At 44.0% G+C, this 17,996-nt stretch overlaps 1 protein-coding gene across 2 annotated transcripts in view; it reads right to left on the bottom strand.

Moving 5' to 3' along the window:
- The window catches only part of NUP98 (nucleoporin 98 and 96 precursor), a 603,720-nt gene that overhangs the window by 528,541 nt on the left and 57,183 nt on the right, over positions 1-17,996 (bottom strand). For both annotated transcript variants that reach the window (XM_069203729.1, XM_069203730.1), the window contains exons 2-3: positions 17,226-17,329; positions 2,955-3,056 (exon numbers count right to left, since the gene is read on the bottom strand). In XM_069203729.1, coding sequence (XP_069059830.1) covers positions 2,955-3,056; positions 17,226-17,301 — 178 coding nt within the window. In that variant the 5' untranslated portion in view covers positions 17,302-17,329. The remainder of the gene's footprint in view (positions 1-2,954; positions 3,057-17,225; positions 17,330-17,996) is intronic.

Raw genomic sequence — 17,996 nt, 5'->3', positions numbered from 1 at the left:
GGCTGCCATGGCCCTGGCTCGCTCTACGGCTGCCATGGCCCTGGCTCGCTCTACGGCTGCCATGGCCCTGGCTCGCTCTACGGCTGCCATGGCCCTGGCTCGCTCTACGGCTGCCATGGCCCTGGCTCGCTCTACGGCTGCCATGGCCCTGGCTCGCTCTACGGCTGCCATGGCCCTGGCTCGCTCTACGGCTGCCATGGCCCTGGCTCGCTCTACGGCTGCCATGGCCCTCTCTACGGCTGCCATGGCCCTCTCTACGGCTGCTATGGCCCTCTCTACGGCTGCTATGGCCCTCTCTACGGCTGCTATGGCTCTCTCTACGGCTGCTATGGCTCTCTCTACGGCTGCTATGGCTCTCTCTACGGCTGCTATGGCTCTCTCTACGGCTGCTATGGCTCTCTCTACGGCTGCTATGGCTCTCTCTACGGCTGCTATGGCTCTCTCTACGGCTGCTATGGCTCTCTCTACGGCTGCTATGGCTCTCTCTACGGCTGCTATGGCTCTCTCTACGGCTGCTATGGCTCTCTCTACGGCTGCTATGGCTCTCTCTACGGCTGCTATGGCTCTCTCTACGGCTGCTATGGCTCTCTCTACGGCTATTATGGCTCTCTCTACGGCTATTATGGCTCTCTCTACGGCTATTATGGCTCTCTCTACGGCTATTATGGCTCTCTCTACGGCTATTATGGCTCTCTCTATGGCTATGGCTCTCTCTATGGCTATTATGGCTCTCTCTATGGCTATGGCTCTCTCTATATATTTTTTTTAAGTTGTTGTATGGTTTCCTTGGGGGCCAAAAAGGCCCCCCAGGGAAATCCTACAGCAACTAAAAAAAATATTGCAACCACAGGGGGTCGCCCCACCCACGGGCGACCCCCTGTCCATTTATTATTATTATTATTTTTTATTTTTAAACACAAATGTTGCCCTGGGAGGGGGGGGCAGGTGGCCGACCCCACCCAAGTGAAATCCCTGGCGTCTAGTGGTGTTTCCTGGACCCGATCCCAGCTGCGCTGCGATCGGGGGCCAGGAAACACTTTCAGAAAGCCTCATAAGAAAGGGGAGAGTCTCCCCTTTTTTTACGAGGCCTTCCCGAACGTGGGGAAGGCCGTTTTCCCCATCGGAGCAGCAATCAGCCGCAAGGCTGCTTCCTGCTCCGATGGGGAAATCAACATTGTTACGTCAAAGGGGCGGGGGAGACACGGAAGAGCTTCCGTGTCTCCCTGGGACCAAAAAAAATAAAAAAATACATCCTCGGGTGCGACGCACCGGAGGATTTATTAACCCCCTCCCTGGTGTCGGCCACTGGTCGTGACCCGCACCAGGGAGGTAGTGCGGGCGTCGGCCAGTGGCCGACGCCCGCATTGAAGGGGTTAACACTAAAATCCAGTTTGGGGCAGCACTGTACCAATAAACAGAGACAGGTCTGGTAGAACAAAAGTAGTGTTTTCCAGCAACCAGACAGTGGATACACAAGAACTGTTTTGGCATCCCATTCCCCTTCTTTTCAAGCACACCCCAGGCGTTGTATGTAAAACCCAAAGACAGAAGTCTAGTTTGACAAATCAGGCCCTTAGGCAACTGGAAAATACATATAAAACAAATATCTTGGCATCTTGTCCTCTGCCATTCAAGGGCACTCCAAAGTTTTAGGTGTAAACCCAGCAGACCTGTCAAGCTGGCTTTTGAAGTTAATGTCAAAAAGGATGCTCACAGCTCCTACCCTACTCAGAGAAGTTACCTATGCCCATTCAGGTCAGCCTATTGTTTGCTAGTGGGAGGCATTTCACACTTATTCAAATGTGAATTAATGGCTGGCAGTTGTGGGAGAGTAAATGCCCCCAGGAACTTCATACAGGGCAAAGGTAACTTTCTAAAAGTTACTTTCGTTGATATTTTTTTTTAATCTTGCTCTGCCATTGAATTTGATTTATTATTAAAAATAGTTTCGTTATTTTTCTAGGTATTCCCATTCCCATGACACAGTATTAAGGTTATTAATCTGTACTCTGGTTTTCTACTATATAGGACAGCTAGACCTACCACAGTGAAAAATAGGACAATGTTCATTTTTCAGCAGTACCTCTCCCAAGTGGATTCATGCTTGGTGGATTGCTCCAGAAACAATCCTCAGGCAGGGATCCCCTCACTAGACATCAGCGATACTCTGAGGGGTGGTGGCAGGGTTAAGCAATCACCTAGGCAAACAAAAGTGCTTCCCCCCCATCAAAAAAGAGCAGTCATTATGGGCCCCCTGAGTTTGCAAACTGGGAGTTTGCACCCAATCGCTACCCAAAGGAGCAGAGTGAGGGGAGGGTGTAGGAGGGGGTTAAAGGAGAAAACCCACTACAGCACCAAGGGTACAATTTTTAAAATTAGTGGTGGAGGAAGCCCCCCTTAGAACCAGGCTATGACCCCCACCCCATAATGGTTCCAGTAGTCTTTATGCTCCATCCCCCCTACCCCAAACCCATCCCGCTCAATGGCAGATGTCAGTTGATGGTTGACTATTTATGCCGTTTCCACCATAAGAAAAAAAAAACCACACATTAAAAAAGGGGCTTATCACTGGGGGCGACCCAGCAGCTATGGGATTATTTAATAATATTTGCAAAAGATGGTACGTGACTGTGTTGGTGGTCAATTCTTTTTGTAACATTTGTTAAAATGGGTTTAAGATTATACTAAGCAGATACATAAATTGCAAAGATAGTCTCATCCATTACCGTTAACAGATTTCTGTGTACTGAACATCTAATATAAAACTTTCCACAAAATAAAGATTCTAGGTCCGCAATGTATAATTAACAATCCATCTTGCATGGGCATACAAGTTTACTATTAAAAAAAAAAAAAAAAAAAAACACAACAAGTTTTCAGTACTATTAAGTCACCAACCTGAGTCCACAAATAGTCTAACATGTATACACCAGTCTCAATGGCAAATTAAGTACCTGGTTTATTTTGAGTGGCCCCAAACAGGCCGCCTGCATTGTTATTGGTTCCAAAGGCAGTTGCTCCAAAACCTGTTGTAGGGGTAGTGCCAAAACCTGCCGCTGTGGAACGAAAAAAGAGGGAGACAATCAAAATACACTAGTCAAAATATTTTATCCAAAACGTGTGCCTACTGCCATGACACACCACTAACCAAACCGTACTCCATAGAAGATATCACCACTTCACCACAATCACTCCATATTCAGCACTGTAGGCACACTGGGTATCAAAACAATGCAGGACTATTAAAACAAGTAACATTTATTGTAGTAATAACTAACTCTGGAAACATATGTTAAAACAGACTTAAAAAAGAATTCTAACTGGATCTTAAATATTAGCTCAATTTTAATTTACAGCAATACCAACAAAACTTCATCATAATATTCTACATTTATTCAGACTATAAATACCCCAGGAGTTTCAGTATCAAGATATGGTGGCAGTCACCACTGTGAATTTATGCTTCAATCTCTTTCCATTAAAAAAGGCATTCTTAGACTTGCCTATAACTTTTCTCCCCATGGCCAGATTTTTACCAAAATTCGGCATGGCTCAGCATAATCTGTAAAAGCAGACATTCCTGTTTTCTAACAGCTCCATATTAGATGGCGGGGGGAGGATTTGGGTAGAGGTGGAACGGTGGTCGGGTGCTCAATGGTTTTAAGACAGAGACAAGGTAAAAAATAGATAAAAAAATAAAATAAAAAAAAAGTCTTTCCACATTTTCTCTCAAAGAAAAGTTGGCGCTCGCCTACAGTTTAAAACACTGAACTGATTTAATCAGCCTATCAAGAAAGTTTAAATTCGCAGAAACCTGGCTTTTGTTGGTGTAAATATGTTTTTTTTTTTAAATGCAGTTAAACTTGCCGAGTGTGGACCTTAAAGGGTTACCAATTATGTGTACCTGCTGTTTGGGATTTGCGTATCCACAAGTTAGAAAAAAAAAAATATTCCAATTGTCTCATTCTGCTCCACGGGACCAGAGTTGTTACAACAGATTAGAGTGATGTGACTGGCACTCGTGAGAAGAAGGGAAAAAAAAAAAAAGAAAAAAGGTAAGAAGAACAGTTGTTTCAGGATGCACAGCACCCTGGGAGTTGGCCACAAATGGCAGATTGAATGAAGGTCACACCACAAGCCAGACTCTTTAGCTAATCCCTGCTGTGCACAGATTAATCCCATGTGCTGTAGGGGTTTGAAAATAAGTACAAGTACATCATAAAAAAAATAAACTATGAAATACACTGAAAAAAACAAAACTTAATTACAAAAATTGAGTTATGGGCTAAAACGCACACAAGCACTGAAATGTGCTAGTTATGATTACTAATGCATGTAACACATGGGTTAGATTGGCCAGTCTCTGCTCCCTATCTTCTAGAAGTGCTTAAACCCCATGGCACATGGACTGACAAGTCAGGCACAAGTTTCATACAGAGAAACTGGGCCTACGATCAAGAGCTAGGTGAATGCCAGACACCTGAATTGTCAGCTGGCGACCACAATACCTAGACAGGTACCACTGTCCCCAGTTTCCATAGTGGGTGTCAATTTAGGAGTCAAACTACTTGCAAACAGCATGATTTTCTTTGCTTATTTTTAAACTTAACGCAAGTGGGGGACCTTTGAGGGTGCCCCCCACTGTTTTGGAGTTAGAGATTACCTACCATGCCTCGTAAGATCACTGTGCTTCATGTCTGGTAATGGCTGCCTTAAGAAAAAGAAAAAAATTCTCTCAGACCCGGATGGCTAACTACAAGTGAGAATCCTTGCAAGCGACGGCTGCAGTGCGAGACTGAACTGTAGAACCTGGCACTAATCGCCACCTCGGAGCAACATGGTGTCGGCGTAATGGTGAGGCCCTCAAGCCACGCCCACCGGAACTAAGCGCTGTACTCACTCGCTGCCGCTTCCCTTGCCACGGCGGCCAGCGTAGCGAGAAACCGCCTGTAGGACAACGCCGTAGAGTCGTAGCGGCTGCTACCGCCGCGGCTGCATTGTACAGAGTGGCGGCCGGCCGTGCAAACCCGTTTCCGCAGCCTGCAATTCCCGCTCCTCACAATCGCGGCAGTCACTGTAACTGCAGACTGCCTCCCAGAGAAAATCCAGCGCGTAGACACAGCCGCTGCTGTGCAACCACAACGAGGACCCTCCTCCCCCCACGGTAGAGAGCGCCGATGGAGGCAGCATTGGAGACATGCTGAAGAGCCCACACGCCAGGGGGTTGGGGGGGGGGGGGGTGGAGTACAACAATCAACAATTAAGAAAAACTCTGTTAAAGCATAAGGGCGCTATCCTGAACCGGTGAATCTTAGACTTTGTGGCTGTTCAAGAAAGCGGGGAAATAAATCTCACTCTGACTTCTTATTTGGGGAGGAGGAAGGAACTGAGGAACCTGGGGTACCTTTTGTTGATTATTAATGGAAGGGCGTTAAGCATATGGAAACCAATTGATGCTTCAAATACGGAGAAACGATATTAAATAGCAGTCTCTGAATTTGCCATCTTTATCCTGCTCTTTTCTTGTATCACCAGAAAATAGAGGAGAGGGGCTAAAAGTTGAAGGAAAGGGATTTTCTTCTCTCCTGCAGGGGGGAAAAGAAGAGGAGTCCTGGGAGGCGATCAGGAACTATGGAGACAAAAGCGAGGGCGCTAGAACAACACGTATTGGCAGGATAAAGGAGAGACAGTTGGGTTAAGCAAGCGCTTGGCTTCAATAACTGGTAAAGCAGTTGGGAAGAACATATCAGGACTGATGAAAGATTCCAAGACGAGCGACAGCACTACCCCCCCACTGGAAATTAAGATGAAAAGTAAAAATCAATCCACTATTACAGCTTTCCTTGCAGGCGGAGTGCAAGACAGCTCTTCTATACATATAACCCCCTCCCCTGAAAGCAATGTGCCAGGAAAAGAGCCCACTCCTCTATGTATTAGCGATAAAGAGCTATGTATTGGAAATAAAGATCTCTCTGCTAAAATTACACAATACGTAGAGAACCCGTTAGAGATTCAAGACATTAACAGGGAAATAAGAGAGAAGGTGCATGGCCCTTCCGGAAATGGGCAGCTTCAAATACAACAAGTGGATCGAAGTGAGCAGTGGGGTGATCAAAGTAAGGTAGAAATTATAAGCACAACAGGACCTGCAGTAGAAAACGACGACCCCACCAATCTTAGAGAGCCCCAAAAAGCAGGATAAAAATTCCATACTCACGGACTGGGGCAAAGATAGCAGTGATAAGTTTTACTCCTTGACCGAAGAGTCCGATCTCAGCAGCGCCAATCGCAGTCTTAGTGAGTCTGATGAGAGTGAGTCATTCGAGGCTGGCAACAATTCTCTAAACTGAGAATTTACAGTACGGCAGATCCGACAACGGAAATCCGCTAAACCACGCTCTGGCTCTCAAGAGTGTCATGAAAATGCGGCATTAATGAGCGGTAGGACCCTAAGGTGGGATTACTCTGGCATCAGCTTAGCAGATACCCCAACCGCGGGCAACCAGGGCCCTGTTAACGACAAAAATGAAAGTGATATGGGAGCCCCTGCTGGGGACATTGGTAATTTGGCTAATACTCATGTGAATGGCGCAGAGGCAGGGATCCTGCAGTCAATATATAACTCAATTAAAGAGCTACAAACCGAGACCAGGATCGAAAGCCGGCGTGCAAGGATTGCTACAAAGAAACTGCAGGGGTCGGTCCGTTATGTAGCTAAACCATGTATGGAAATCGAAGCTAAGCTATGTTCTATGGAAGATCGGATAGTGGCAGTCGAGGAGGATATGGATACTCTGAAAGAGCAGAGCGCTGCGAGAGATGGGCAAATGACAGATGTGATGTGGAAAATGGAAGATTTGGAAAATAGACAAAGAAGTAACAATCTACGATTTCTGGGTATACCAGAAGGACTAGAAGGAAACAATATACAGGCATATATGGTTAACCTTTTGCGCGGGGCCTTTCCAGAACTGGGGGACCGGGATTGGGGTAATGAGCTGCAGCGGGTTCATAGGTTCCCGACAATTCGACGGGGGGGGGGGGGGGGGTCAACGGGCAGACTCTAAATACCCAAGAGCGATTTTGATATATTTTGGGAACTATTTAGTAAGACAGGAGATATCGGACAAAACTCCCCCTAATGCCCCACGTTCTTTTGACGGGGTTACTTTCTTTACCCGCCCCGATTTTTGTCACGCCACAGTGGAGTGGAGGTGGTGGCTCCGACAGCTTATTAAGCCATTCTTTGAGAAAGGAGGGGAAGCTTATTTGTTGGCCCCTGCTAGGCTTAAAACAGTAATGAACGGAAAAGTAAAAGTTTTTACTTCAGAAATCAAGGCAAAAGAATACTTGATGGGGGTCAAACAATAGAGTGTAGAGTTATAGGGAATTACAGGGAAGGTTAAGGTGCTTAGGGTACTGGTGGGTGGGTGGGCCGATACATACACGACACCAACATTCAGGCCAGTGGGGGTCTGATTGCTCAACAGGGTGGGAGGCCAGTCTCGGGGGGGGGGGGGGGGGGGAGAGGGAAGGGGAGGGGGTAAAGGTGAAGTACAGGGGGGGGGAGGGATGGGGGAAAATCGAGGGAAGAAAATGGAAAGGAAAGGACTAACGGAAGTGAGAGAAGAAAGGTGGAAGAGTGGAGCAAGGGGAAAAGAGAACTCGAGAGAAGGTGCTGTTAAATATTCAGACTGGAAGAGCCCCAAAAGAAATGACGTGAAACTAAAAAGGAAAGAGGGGGGAAAAAAAAGAAAAAAAAAAAAAAAAGAGAGACAAGTAATGACCAGACTTAGAATAGTGTCAATCAATATATGTGGGCTGAACGACCCCCGTAAAAGAAGGAGTGGCCGAAGAATTAAAAACCTTTAAGGCAGATATTTTCTGCCTACAAGAGACACATGTGGAATATAAAAATTCCAGGGTCCTCAGCTCGCTTGGTATGAAGGTAATTGCTCGGTCAGAACAAGAGACTAGAACTAAAGGAGTGGCGATTTTAGATCGAACCAATAAATTAAAAGTTACTCGACTGAAGACAGATTCGGGTGGAAGATGGGTAATAGTAGAATGTAGGTATGGACATAGTGGATTTACATTATGTTCCTTATATGGGGTAGTCACAGACGATCCAGTAGTAGTTGATACCCTTGCCATTGAGCTAACAGGTTGGGCCCCTCCCTATATTATATGTGGTGATTTTAATTTTAATGGATCTTGGGAGGGACTACAGGATGTGGTAACACCCAGAACTAGGAAGTATCAGGGGCGTAAACCTCGGTTATATAAGGCAATGATTGCTATTCAGCAAGAATTAGGGTTAGTGGACGCCTTGGTGAAGCTGTGTAAACCCGACCCCGGATACACTTATTATTCGGCTCCTCATGCGAAATTGGCACGGCTAGATTATTTTTTAATCTCTCCTGTATTTCTAAAGCAGGGCAAGATTGAGTTATATCCACGGATAGTATCGGATCATAATCCCTTGGTTTTTGATATCGAACTGGATGGGTTACAACCAAAAGTTAGTAGCTGGACATTTGAAAGGGGACTTCTAAAGGATCCGGAATACTGAGAGCATATGAGAAAGTGGATAACTGAATTTCTGGGGTTTAATCAGGGGTCAGCTTCAGTAGCGATAGTTTGGGATACTTTGAAAGCAGGTATTCGTGGTGAAACATTAAGCTTTAGTATTAAAAGGCAGAAGGATACTCAAGGTAGAACAATAGAGTCCCAATCGAAATTGCGGCTTGCAGAAAGACAACTGGTTATAGCTATAGAAACCGGATTAGATATAAGGAGGGCGCAGGAAGAAGTTGCCATAACAAAAGCAGCAATGAATGAGGTCATTGCCCAAAGAATAGCGGAGAAATATCTAGCACAGCGTGCACAAGGGTATGAGTATGGAGAAAAGGCTGGGCGTTTGCTAGCAATACGGACAACTCAGAAAATAGCGTCCGGGGTCATTAGGGAGATTAAAGACTGGCAAGGGCAGTTAATATCAGAAGTGGGTGGAATCAGGAAGGTGTTCCATGGATACTATCAGGAACTTTACAATGATATAGCAGCGTATTCGGAGGAAGAAACTTCGGAGTTTCTATAGCCCATTAAGATCGAGAAACTAGGTATGAGTGACAGTATACGCCTGGGAGACCAGATAGGTGCCTCAGAAATAGATAGGGCAATGAGGGACTTACCTACGGGGAAAGCTACAGGTCCTGACTCAATTCCCTTAGAATTTTATAAAGTTTTCAGATTATTATTGCTACCAGTAATGGTAGAGGTATTTATACAGGCACAGAATGGAGGGAAAATCCCTCCATCATGGGATCTGGCTAATATAGTCATGTTTCTAAAGAAGGGAAAACCCCCACTAAATCCAGCCTCATATCGCCCGATTACATTAATAAATAGTGATGTTAAAGTATACTCAAAAATCCTGGCCGCTCGATTATCAGTGGTGATCAAGAAACTGGTCTCCCCTAGGCAGCATGGGTTTGTCCCAGGAAGAGATACAACCAATCATATTCAGAGAGTGTTAGCACTTTTTGATGCTACGGAAGTAGCAAAGGAACCTATGGCAGCTGCTTTTTTGGATGCAGAGAAGGCGTTCGATCGGGTAAATTGGAAGTATTTATGGTATGTTATGGAGTATTATGGGCTAGGGAAGAAATTTATCATAGCAGTAAATGCTTTATATAGAACTCCGGCTGCAAAAATACAATTAATGGGAGGACAATCCGAGAGTATTTTGATCAGGAGAGGCACTAGGCAGGGATGCCCATGTTCTCCCCTCCTGTTCGCTTTGTATATAGATCCTCTGCTTAGACAATTGGAGGGAAATAGTAAGATCCCGCCAATACATAGGCAGGGATGGGACACAAAAGTGTTAGCATACGCAGATGATATAGCTATATTAACACCCTCCCCTGACCCAGCACTGAAAGAGATCGAAGAAGTGACGAAAAAGTTCGGAAGGTTCTCTTGGTACCTGTTAAATGGAACTAAAACGCAGCTGTTGGCGAATCAATATACAAATACTAAAGACACTCGGAGGGTGGATCATGCAGTATATTTAGGTATTGATATCACATCAAAGGTAGAGGATGTTGTCAATTTGAATATAGATCCTATACTGGCAAAAGTCAGAGAAGATATGTGCAGATGGAATAATCTGCATCTGACTATTGTGGGGCGGTGTAATATGGTAAAGATGATTTTTCTCCTGAAATTGCTGTATCTATTCCGCGCCATCCCACTGAGTTTCACTAATTTAAGATTTAAAGAGATCGACCGAGTGATCATGAGATTTATTTGGGCATATGGTAAATGCAGGAGAGCAAGTAAATTTATGTCTCTCCCTCGGGAAAGGGGTGGATGGTCCTTGACGAATATTAAACTATATCAAATGGCAGCAGCTTTTCAGTATCTGCGCCCTTTATGGGGTCCTAATAAAGAAGGAAATGTGGAAGTGGACGTCCCCAATATATACGAGCTGCAGATAGGGTCAGCAGCCAATGGGTGTCTGGTAACATACCACGAGCCTGGATATTATAAGAAAACTAGATTTAAGGTATTGGGAGCAGCCCAGAACTGCTGGCGAACATGGTAAAAGAAGAAAGGATTCAGTAGATATAATTATTATACCATGATCGTCAGGGGTAGTAAGCGCTATATAAATACGATTACAATTACAATTACAATTTACAACAATTGAGAAGAATCCACTGCTCCCTGAAATTTTCCATGATAAATATCTGGCAAACTGGTCCTCCTTAGGCATAAATAGGTTAAGGAACTTTTTCGATAATTTTGGGATCAAGGCGTTTAGTGATCTACAGGAGCAATATGGTTTAGAGCAAAGGGATTTTTTTAAATACTTACAGATACGGGATTTTTTAGGGAAAAAAAAAAAAACAGGGGGAGTGCAGGGATTTAGAAGCAACCAATTGCTGAATGATATTCTGGCTAATCCCAATATAACTATTAGGTCAATTTATCCCTCTTTGCTGGCAGAACAACCAGATGATCTAGAAAAGAATAAGGAGAGGTGGAGCAAGCAGTTGGTAGATGGGAGTAACAACTTTATGTGGTCACTGGAGCTGGGATGTAGTACTTTATCTTCCTTGCAAGCGCAGCACTATAAGACTATGTTCGACTTGTATCATACTCCGGCTCACCTCGCCAAGTGGGGATGTGTGTCAGGAACAAATTGTCCAAGATGTGGGATGTACGGTATAGATATCGTGCATATGATCGCTACTTGCGGGGAATTAAAGGGTGTGAGGGAAGGTATTCAATCTGTTCTGAAGGAAGTTTTGGGATATGACTTTGCCCTTACACCGGAGATCATGGTTTTTGGGACTGATGAAGAAGTAGCTGGACCTTATAAAGCATTTATCTTTGTAGCTATGGCAGTACATCGAATCTGTATAGCATCTGCTTGGCTGAATGTACGACCCCCGTCCTGGCAGCAATGGATGGACAGGTTGCTGTCTGTATACCATTTGGAGATGGCATTATATGAACGTAAGGAGAAACAGACTAGGAGGAAAGGGATGGCAATATGGGGGCCATTGCAGGCTTGGATACGGGCCCATAATGATCAGGGCCACCCTCTCAATTTAATGGGGCACCATCTTCGGGCTGGATTAGACGGGTGGCTATGTTTTTTTTGGTGTTTTTTTTGTATAGTTAGGCAATGTCCTTTTCTTGTCTGTTCCACTCTGTGTTCTGAACTTTAAGATGTTATTGGGAAGTGACTTAAGAATATATTTGTTATATGTTCCTTTCCAACAAAAAAAAGAAGAAAAAAAAAAAAGAACCTAGCACTAATCACAGTGGCCCATTATGATAACTCAAGTACTGTAAATGAGACATCTGGAATATTTTGGGTGACAGTTATGGAGTTCTATTGGTGGCAAAATTTAGATCTTCCATTTGAGACGCCTGCTTCCAATTAACCATCTTGTATCCACAATGAAGAGTTTCGCTAATTTTTTGTGGCGCCATCTTTACTTGTATAGAAGATTCAGGGTTCACTAAAACGGATTTATACACAGCGCATAATCAAACTTTGTCTTCAGCCTCCATGCAGAATGAGAAAAAATAAAAACAGGTGTTTATTTTCCTAGTTATACATTACATTCTGCTCTGGCACTCAAGATCTGAGTGGCCAGTGCCAGCAGGTGACGTCCTGATAGATGCATACCTGGGTAGGTAGCTAATCCCCCTATAAGGGCTATTTAGGGTCTCTCCTGTGGGTGTCTCTTCAGATTCAGCCTGCAGGACTCCTCCAGGAATCCTCTGCTTCAGCTTCTGACCGTTGGATCAACCGAAGACTGCTCCAGGAACCGCTGTAACTGCAAAGTATCCAGCAACTTCAGCTCCCGCCAGCATGTGCAACATTTCCCAAGGTGTGCACCCTCTAAGGGCTCCCCATCTTCACCCTGCACCCGAAGAACCGAAGGAATCTCCCGTGGAATGACTGAGTCACTTTCCTGCTTCTACAGGCACCTTCTGCAACAACGACCTGTTCTCTGGGACTCCTCTCCTGACGACAAGCGTGCTCCCTGGAACACAGGTGCTGGACCAACAAGACCCAGACTGTCCTAAGGTCCAGCTGTCCAAGTTTGGTGGAGGAAAGAGCTTGCCTTCCCGGTTTGCAACAGTACCCCTGTGCACAGAGTCATCTCCAGCTCCTTGGGCTTCTGTGCACTTCTTCCAAGAATCCTTCGTGCACATTGTAGCCCAGGTCCCCAGCACTTCATCCTGTGATGCAAAACTCGCTGAGTTGTTCTCCGGTGGCATGGGACCTTCTTTTGTTGTGCTGCACCAACTGCACTTTGCATCTTCTTTGTTCCCATGTCCTGGGACTCCCGTGGGTGCTGCCTGGTCATCTCTGGACTCTCTCTAGTGTTGGGAGCCCCCTCAGTCAGAGTTGAGGGCCCCAGGCCCCTCCTGGGTCTAGGCAGCGTTTTTTTTTTTTTTTTTGTTTTTTTTAACACTCAAACCATGACCTTGCTTGAACCAAGGCTTGTTGGACAAATCCAGTGACGCAAACAGCCTGCCTCCAACATCTAGTCTTGGGACATCTCCTGCACCACGCAGGAACCCGCAGCCATCTTCTTTGGTGCTCTCATGCAGACATCTAACCGGAGAATCCTCTTTTGCACCATCTTCGAGGTTGACAGGGGATCCTGTCCTTTCTGGAATCTTCTGCGACTTCTGGAATTTGTCTCCTTGCTTCACAGGCCTTCAGGTCCAGGAATGCACCATTTGTTGATTGCAGTCTTTCTTGGTTCTTGCAACATCTCTTATCAAAACTTGTAGTGTGTCCTGAGGAAACTTGCAGTACTTTACTCCTTTTTTCCTGAGCTCTAGGGTGGGGTATTTAACTTACCTTTGGTGTTTTCTTACACTCCCAGCACCTCTCTACACACTACAATTGACTATGAGGGGGGGGGGGTAATTCGACATTCACATTCCACTATTTTAGTATCTGGGTTGTGTTGCCCCTAGGCCTCCTACTGCATTCTACTATTTTCTACTGTTTGCACTATTCTATAACTATTTACTTAGCTGATTTTGGTCTCTAGTGTGTGTAATACTTACCTCCAGAGGGAGAATTGTCTCTAAGATATTTTAGGCCTTGTGTCACTCAAAGTACCTTTATTTTTTATAACACTGAGTAATGTCCTTTATTGTGTATAATAAAGTACTGTGTACCTATAGTGGTATTGCACGAGCTTTGCAGGTGTCCCAATTCAGCCTAAGCTGCTCTGCTCTAAACAGCTTAAGCTGCTAGGACACTGCCTACATTTCACTAATAAGGAATAACTGGACCTGGTATAAGGTGTAAGTACCTTAGGTTCCCACTACAAACCCGGGCAGCCTCCTACAAATACCACATAAGAGACCAGCTTCCTACGGAGCGTCCTCCCGTACTATCACTTCCCCTGTGAGTCCCCATTTTCCCTGGGGCCGGCACATTAATGGCAGGCCGGAGGACTCCATCCCTTTGCCCCGGAACAAAAAAGGGATCGGCAAAGGCCAGCAGAAGAAGGGCAAGCTGCTGTGCCCCGATTGCAAGGCTGCATCACCTGATGCGAAGTGGAGAAGGAACGGAGGCAGTAGACCAGAGAGACATGGAGGCAGCATCTGAGTGTGCAAACCCTGCTGCCTACTTAGGGGGGGGGGGGTGAGTTTAGAGAACCACAGGGACCAGGCAAATCAGGAGAAAGCAAAGAACATGGCACAAGGCTGCAAACACCTAGTGGAAAGCCACTAATAAAAAATTCAAGGTTCAGGCCAAGTAGCAACCCCTAATACCCAAGACAGGCTTATCTAGCATATTTTTCTTTCTGCTCGTAGTACCCCAAGGAGGGATGGAGACACCACCATCATTATGGGCAAGTGCTGTGGGGAGGCTGCATAGATTGCAGCAGCCCCCTTTAGACTGTGTATGGAAAACTTACCCTACACGGGTGCCAAAGGTATCAGGTCATCCACCTGGTGTATTTAATGCATATTATTTAGCAGTGTGAGTGTAATAAATGTACTATTTCATTTTCAAAGGAAAAGCACTGACTGGATCATAATTTCTAGTGTCATTGTTCAGTGCCAGCGAATGGACATTAGTAGCTCACACCATCTCCCACCGAGTAGGGCTTTGACTGCTCAGCTTTCCTACATAGTCAAGAGCTACAATAAAGTACTTGGTTCACAGTAAGGCCATACTTGTGGACCTATTACGTGTTACATACTTGCATGCTGCACAACTAATAACAATTTCCTGGCTGCAATGCAGCTGCCTTATCTTAAAAGGCAGACACTAGTAGGAAATAGGCTCAGTCCAGTTACTGTAGGTGAGACTCTGGTAGTGAGATCCACGCACAGTAAAAGTCCAAAAAGCAGGTGTTCTAAAGCAAAATATCCTGGTGGATTAAATGGGCAGATCCCCTGTACAACAGTAGCGTATTAATGTACAGCTGTGATGTAAGTCTCACTGCACTTGACATCTTACTTTATTACAGGGTATAACATGCCTTCCAGTGTATGCTCGACACCGAGCCTCCCCTTCTTATACACTAACAAAACTGGCATGCGTGACTATGCCCATGCACATTATTTGACATCTATATAGCTTGGTTCACAGCTGAGACACTGCTAGGAACACTCAGTCACCACACGTAACAAACAGATAAAACAAGACATAATAGGCAAGCAATAGCAAAACTGCTGTATTGCTAGAAAGAACTCATCAGTAAACCGACATATATTACTACATTTTGAAAACATACAGAGATTACTACATCCAGTAGGGTTATACAGATTTGGGCTCTAATGCTTGGATGTCCCAGATGAAGGACTCTCGTAGCCGACTTTAAACATATTTCATGGGAGGGCCTTAGTATATGAGACTCGGATTACATCTTCCAAGAGATCAGTAAAAATGTAGAGGCAAGTATTAATCATGATGTATGACCACCTTTGTTGGTGCAGGTGAAGGATATACCATTGCCCAATGAGAGATTTGAGGTAGCAGCTCTGTTAGCCAAGAAAAAGAAACTGATGAGGCTTGGTAGGGGAAAACTTTAGACTGAACAAATGGCAAAATGGCCTTGCCTTCTCCAACATTGCTTTCAACATTTATGAAAAGTTAATGCCACAAGTGCAGGTCTAAAAATACCTAGGCAGCCTACAAGTCTTAACAGGTATTGTGCCAAACAGAGGAGGATGCAGAAGAGAAGACAGATGTTGGTGGGGTTCAGTCTGGACTACGCACACAGCCAAAAGTAAACAATGCAACTGTAGGGTAAATCGCTCTGCTAAATATACATATTATTGCATGCCACTGTCAAAAGATACACACAGAGTTTCTGTAACTGGTGTAAGGTCTATCAGAATCTACTGCTGCTAAAGTTATGCAATGTATGTAAACTAGGACTCTGCAAAATATATAGATTCCATTAATTCAATGTCTTCAATTATTTTTTTGTTTCTGCAAATTGACAAAACTTAATATATAACAATAAACAAGTTATAGATTACATCCTGAACAGTTAAGGACTCTGGCTAAAGATGGTGGCCTCTGCACAAATACTAACTGGCATTGCTGGACAGGTGATTTGCTGCAAAGTACAATCCTTTTAAGAGTTAAAAATTCAGTCATGACGAATTCAAAAACTGCCTTCCTTAAAAGTCCTTGTTCTATAGAGCCTGTATTATGAATTCACATTGATTATAGAAAAACTCCCACCCTCCACCCCCTGCTAGAAAAAGCAAGTTCGGCGAGTCAGTCACTGAGGACTGCCCTAGATAGATGATCTAAGTTTTATTTGTTGTGGACTGCGCCTCTAACATTTCATTTTGTGAAGGTCTGAAGAAATCTGTGGAGGAGAAAAATAAAAAAATACAAAAATAAATGTAATTTGCTCTCAAATTAAGGCAAGGCATAGTGGTGAGGTTCCACACATTTCAACTAAGGAAGACCCACCTTAACTAGAACCATTTTGCCTAGACAAGCTTTACTACAACAACGGGTATATCACTTATTTGTTACTGTTATTTTCAACATCCACTCAAAGAGTACATTGAAACGCTTTAACACCAACAGATTTTTACTTTAAACAAATTGTATGTTTATGTGTTAACAGATTACATGCTTCTGAAATCACAAAAAGCTAAACAGGAATGAACAGAGCTTGGCTGAGAAACAAACATACCAGAAAACAAATTTAAACCTTTGACTACAGCAATATTTTAACCTAATATCATCCTCCTCCAGCACAAGCCAAAAGGACTTCTAGCTTTACGTTAGTTAAGCTTGATGGCTTTCCCTAAGAAACAAATAAGTCTATTTTATTGATAACGAGGCACTACACACAGGTGGATGCCTCATAGTATGTTTGGCTCTATAAAGGAGTTCATGCTAAACAATGACCAAATCAAAGGCTTAAGAACTGGTGCTAAACTCATCATGTGAGTAAACAATAGCCTAGATAAAAAGCTATTTGGCTCAGGGCAACAGGGCTGGACAGCTCTTCTGAACAAGAGAAAGCAAATCACTCAAGAATATGCATTAACCTTTACTCAGATTTCCTATAGCAGAAAACATGTATAGGAGGTACTTTGGGGAAACCGTGTTTAATAGGGCTATTGAAACCAAATCAACAACTCTAAGTAATAAATTAAGAAAATCATGTTACATAAACAATGTTACTTACTTTGTCCAAAGGTGGATGTTGCCCCGAAACCACCAGTGCCGCCACCAAATGGTGCGCCAAAGGATTTATTGAACATCTTCACAGCAGATTATGGAGTCATATATCTGAAAAAGAAAATTAGACCCATGACGAAAGTCAAATAATTAACCATACTTTGACTCACAATATTCACATTCTAATAATATAAATAGCTTGAGTAATTATGCTAGAAAAACGGAGAAGAGCAGGATCTTGTGGAAGTGGAGAAAAACTACTTGGTTGCCTAGAACAACTGGAATGACATTTCTTTAGAAAGCTAAGATGTAGTTTCAGAAAGATCATGATACTTCAGTCCACTAATTCGAATGAACAGGTGGGAGAGGGGAGTGTAGATAAAAGATTATTAAGAAACTGTTATTCAGGTTTGTTCACGCACGTCAGAGCTAGTATAGCCAGTCACAAAGGTGGAAGGCTAATCCTTGACAGACTAACTTTAGAATGTGTTAAAGTGTCAAACATTTTTTTATGAAGTTCTCTAAATCATGTTCAAGATGCAACTGTTACTGTTTTCTTTTCTTTTTTTAAATATAGGAGGATCAAGTGTTTACTGCAACAAGGTTAGGTAGTTTAAGTTTGAACATAGTCTCTCCATAATGAACGCCAAGCTAATTAAAACTTCTGAAGACAATCAACGTTAGACACAATTTGTTACACCAATGGGTCCTTAATTTCAGTTCAACACAGCCAGTGCCATAAAACCAGACGCCTGCACACCCATTAGCAAATCCTGCG

This window comes from Pleurodeles waltl, chromosome 8 (genome assembly GCF_031143425.1).
Source record: "Pleurodeles waltl isolate 20211129_DDA chromosome 8, aPleWal1.hap1.20221129, whole genome shotgun sequence".
NCBI lineage: Eukaryota > Metazoa > Chordata > Amphibia > Caudata > Salamandridae > Pleurodeles > Pleurodeles waltl.
Note: the sequence above shows the minus strand (reverse complement) of the source record. Positions and strands in the feature narration are given on the sequence as shown.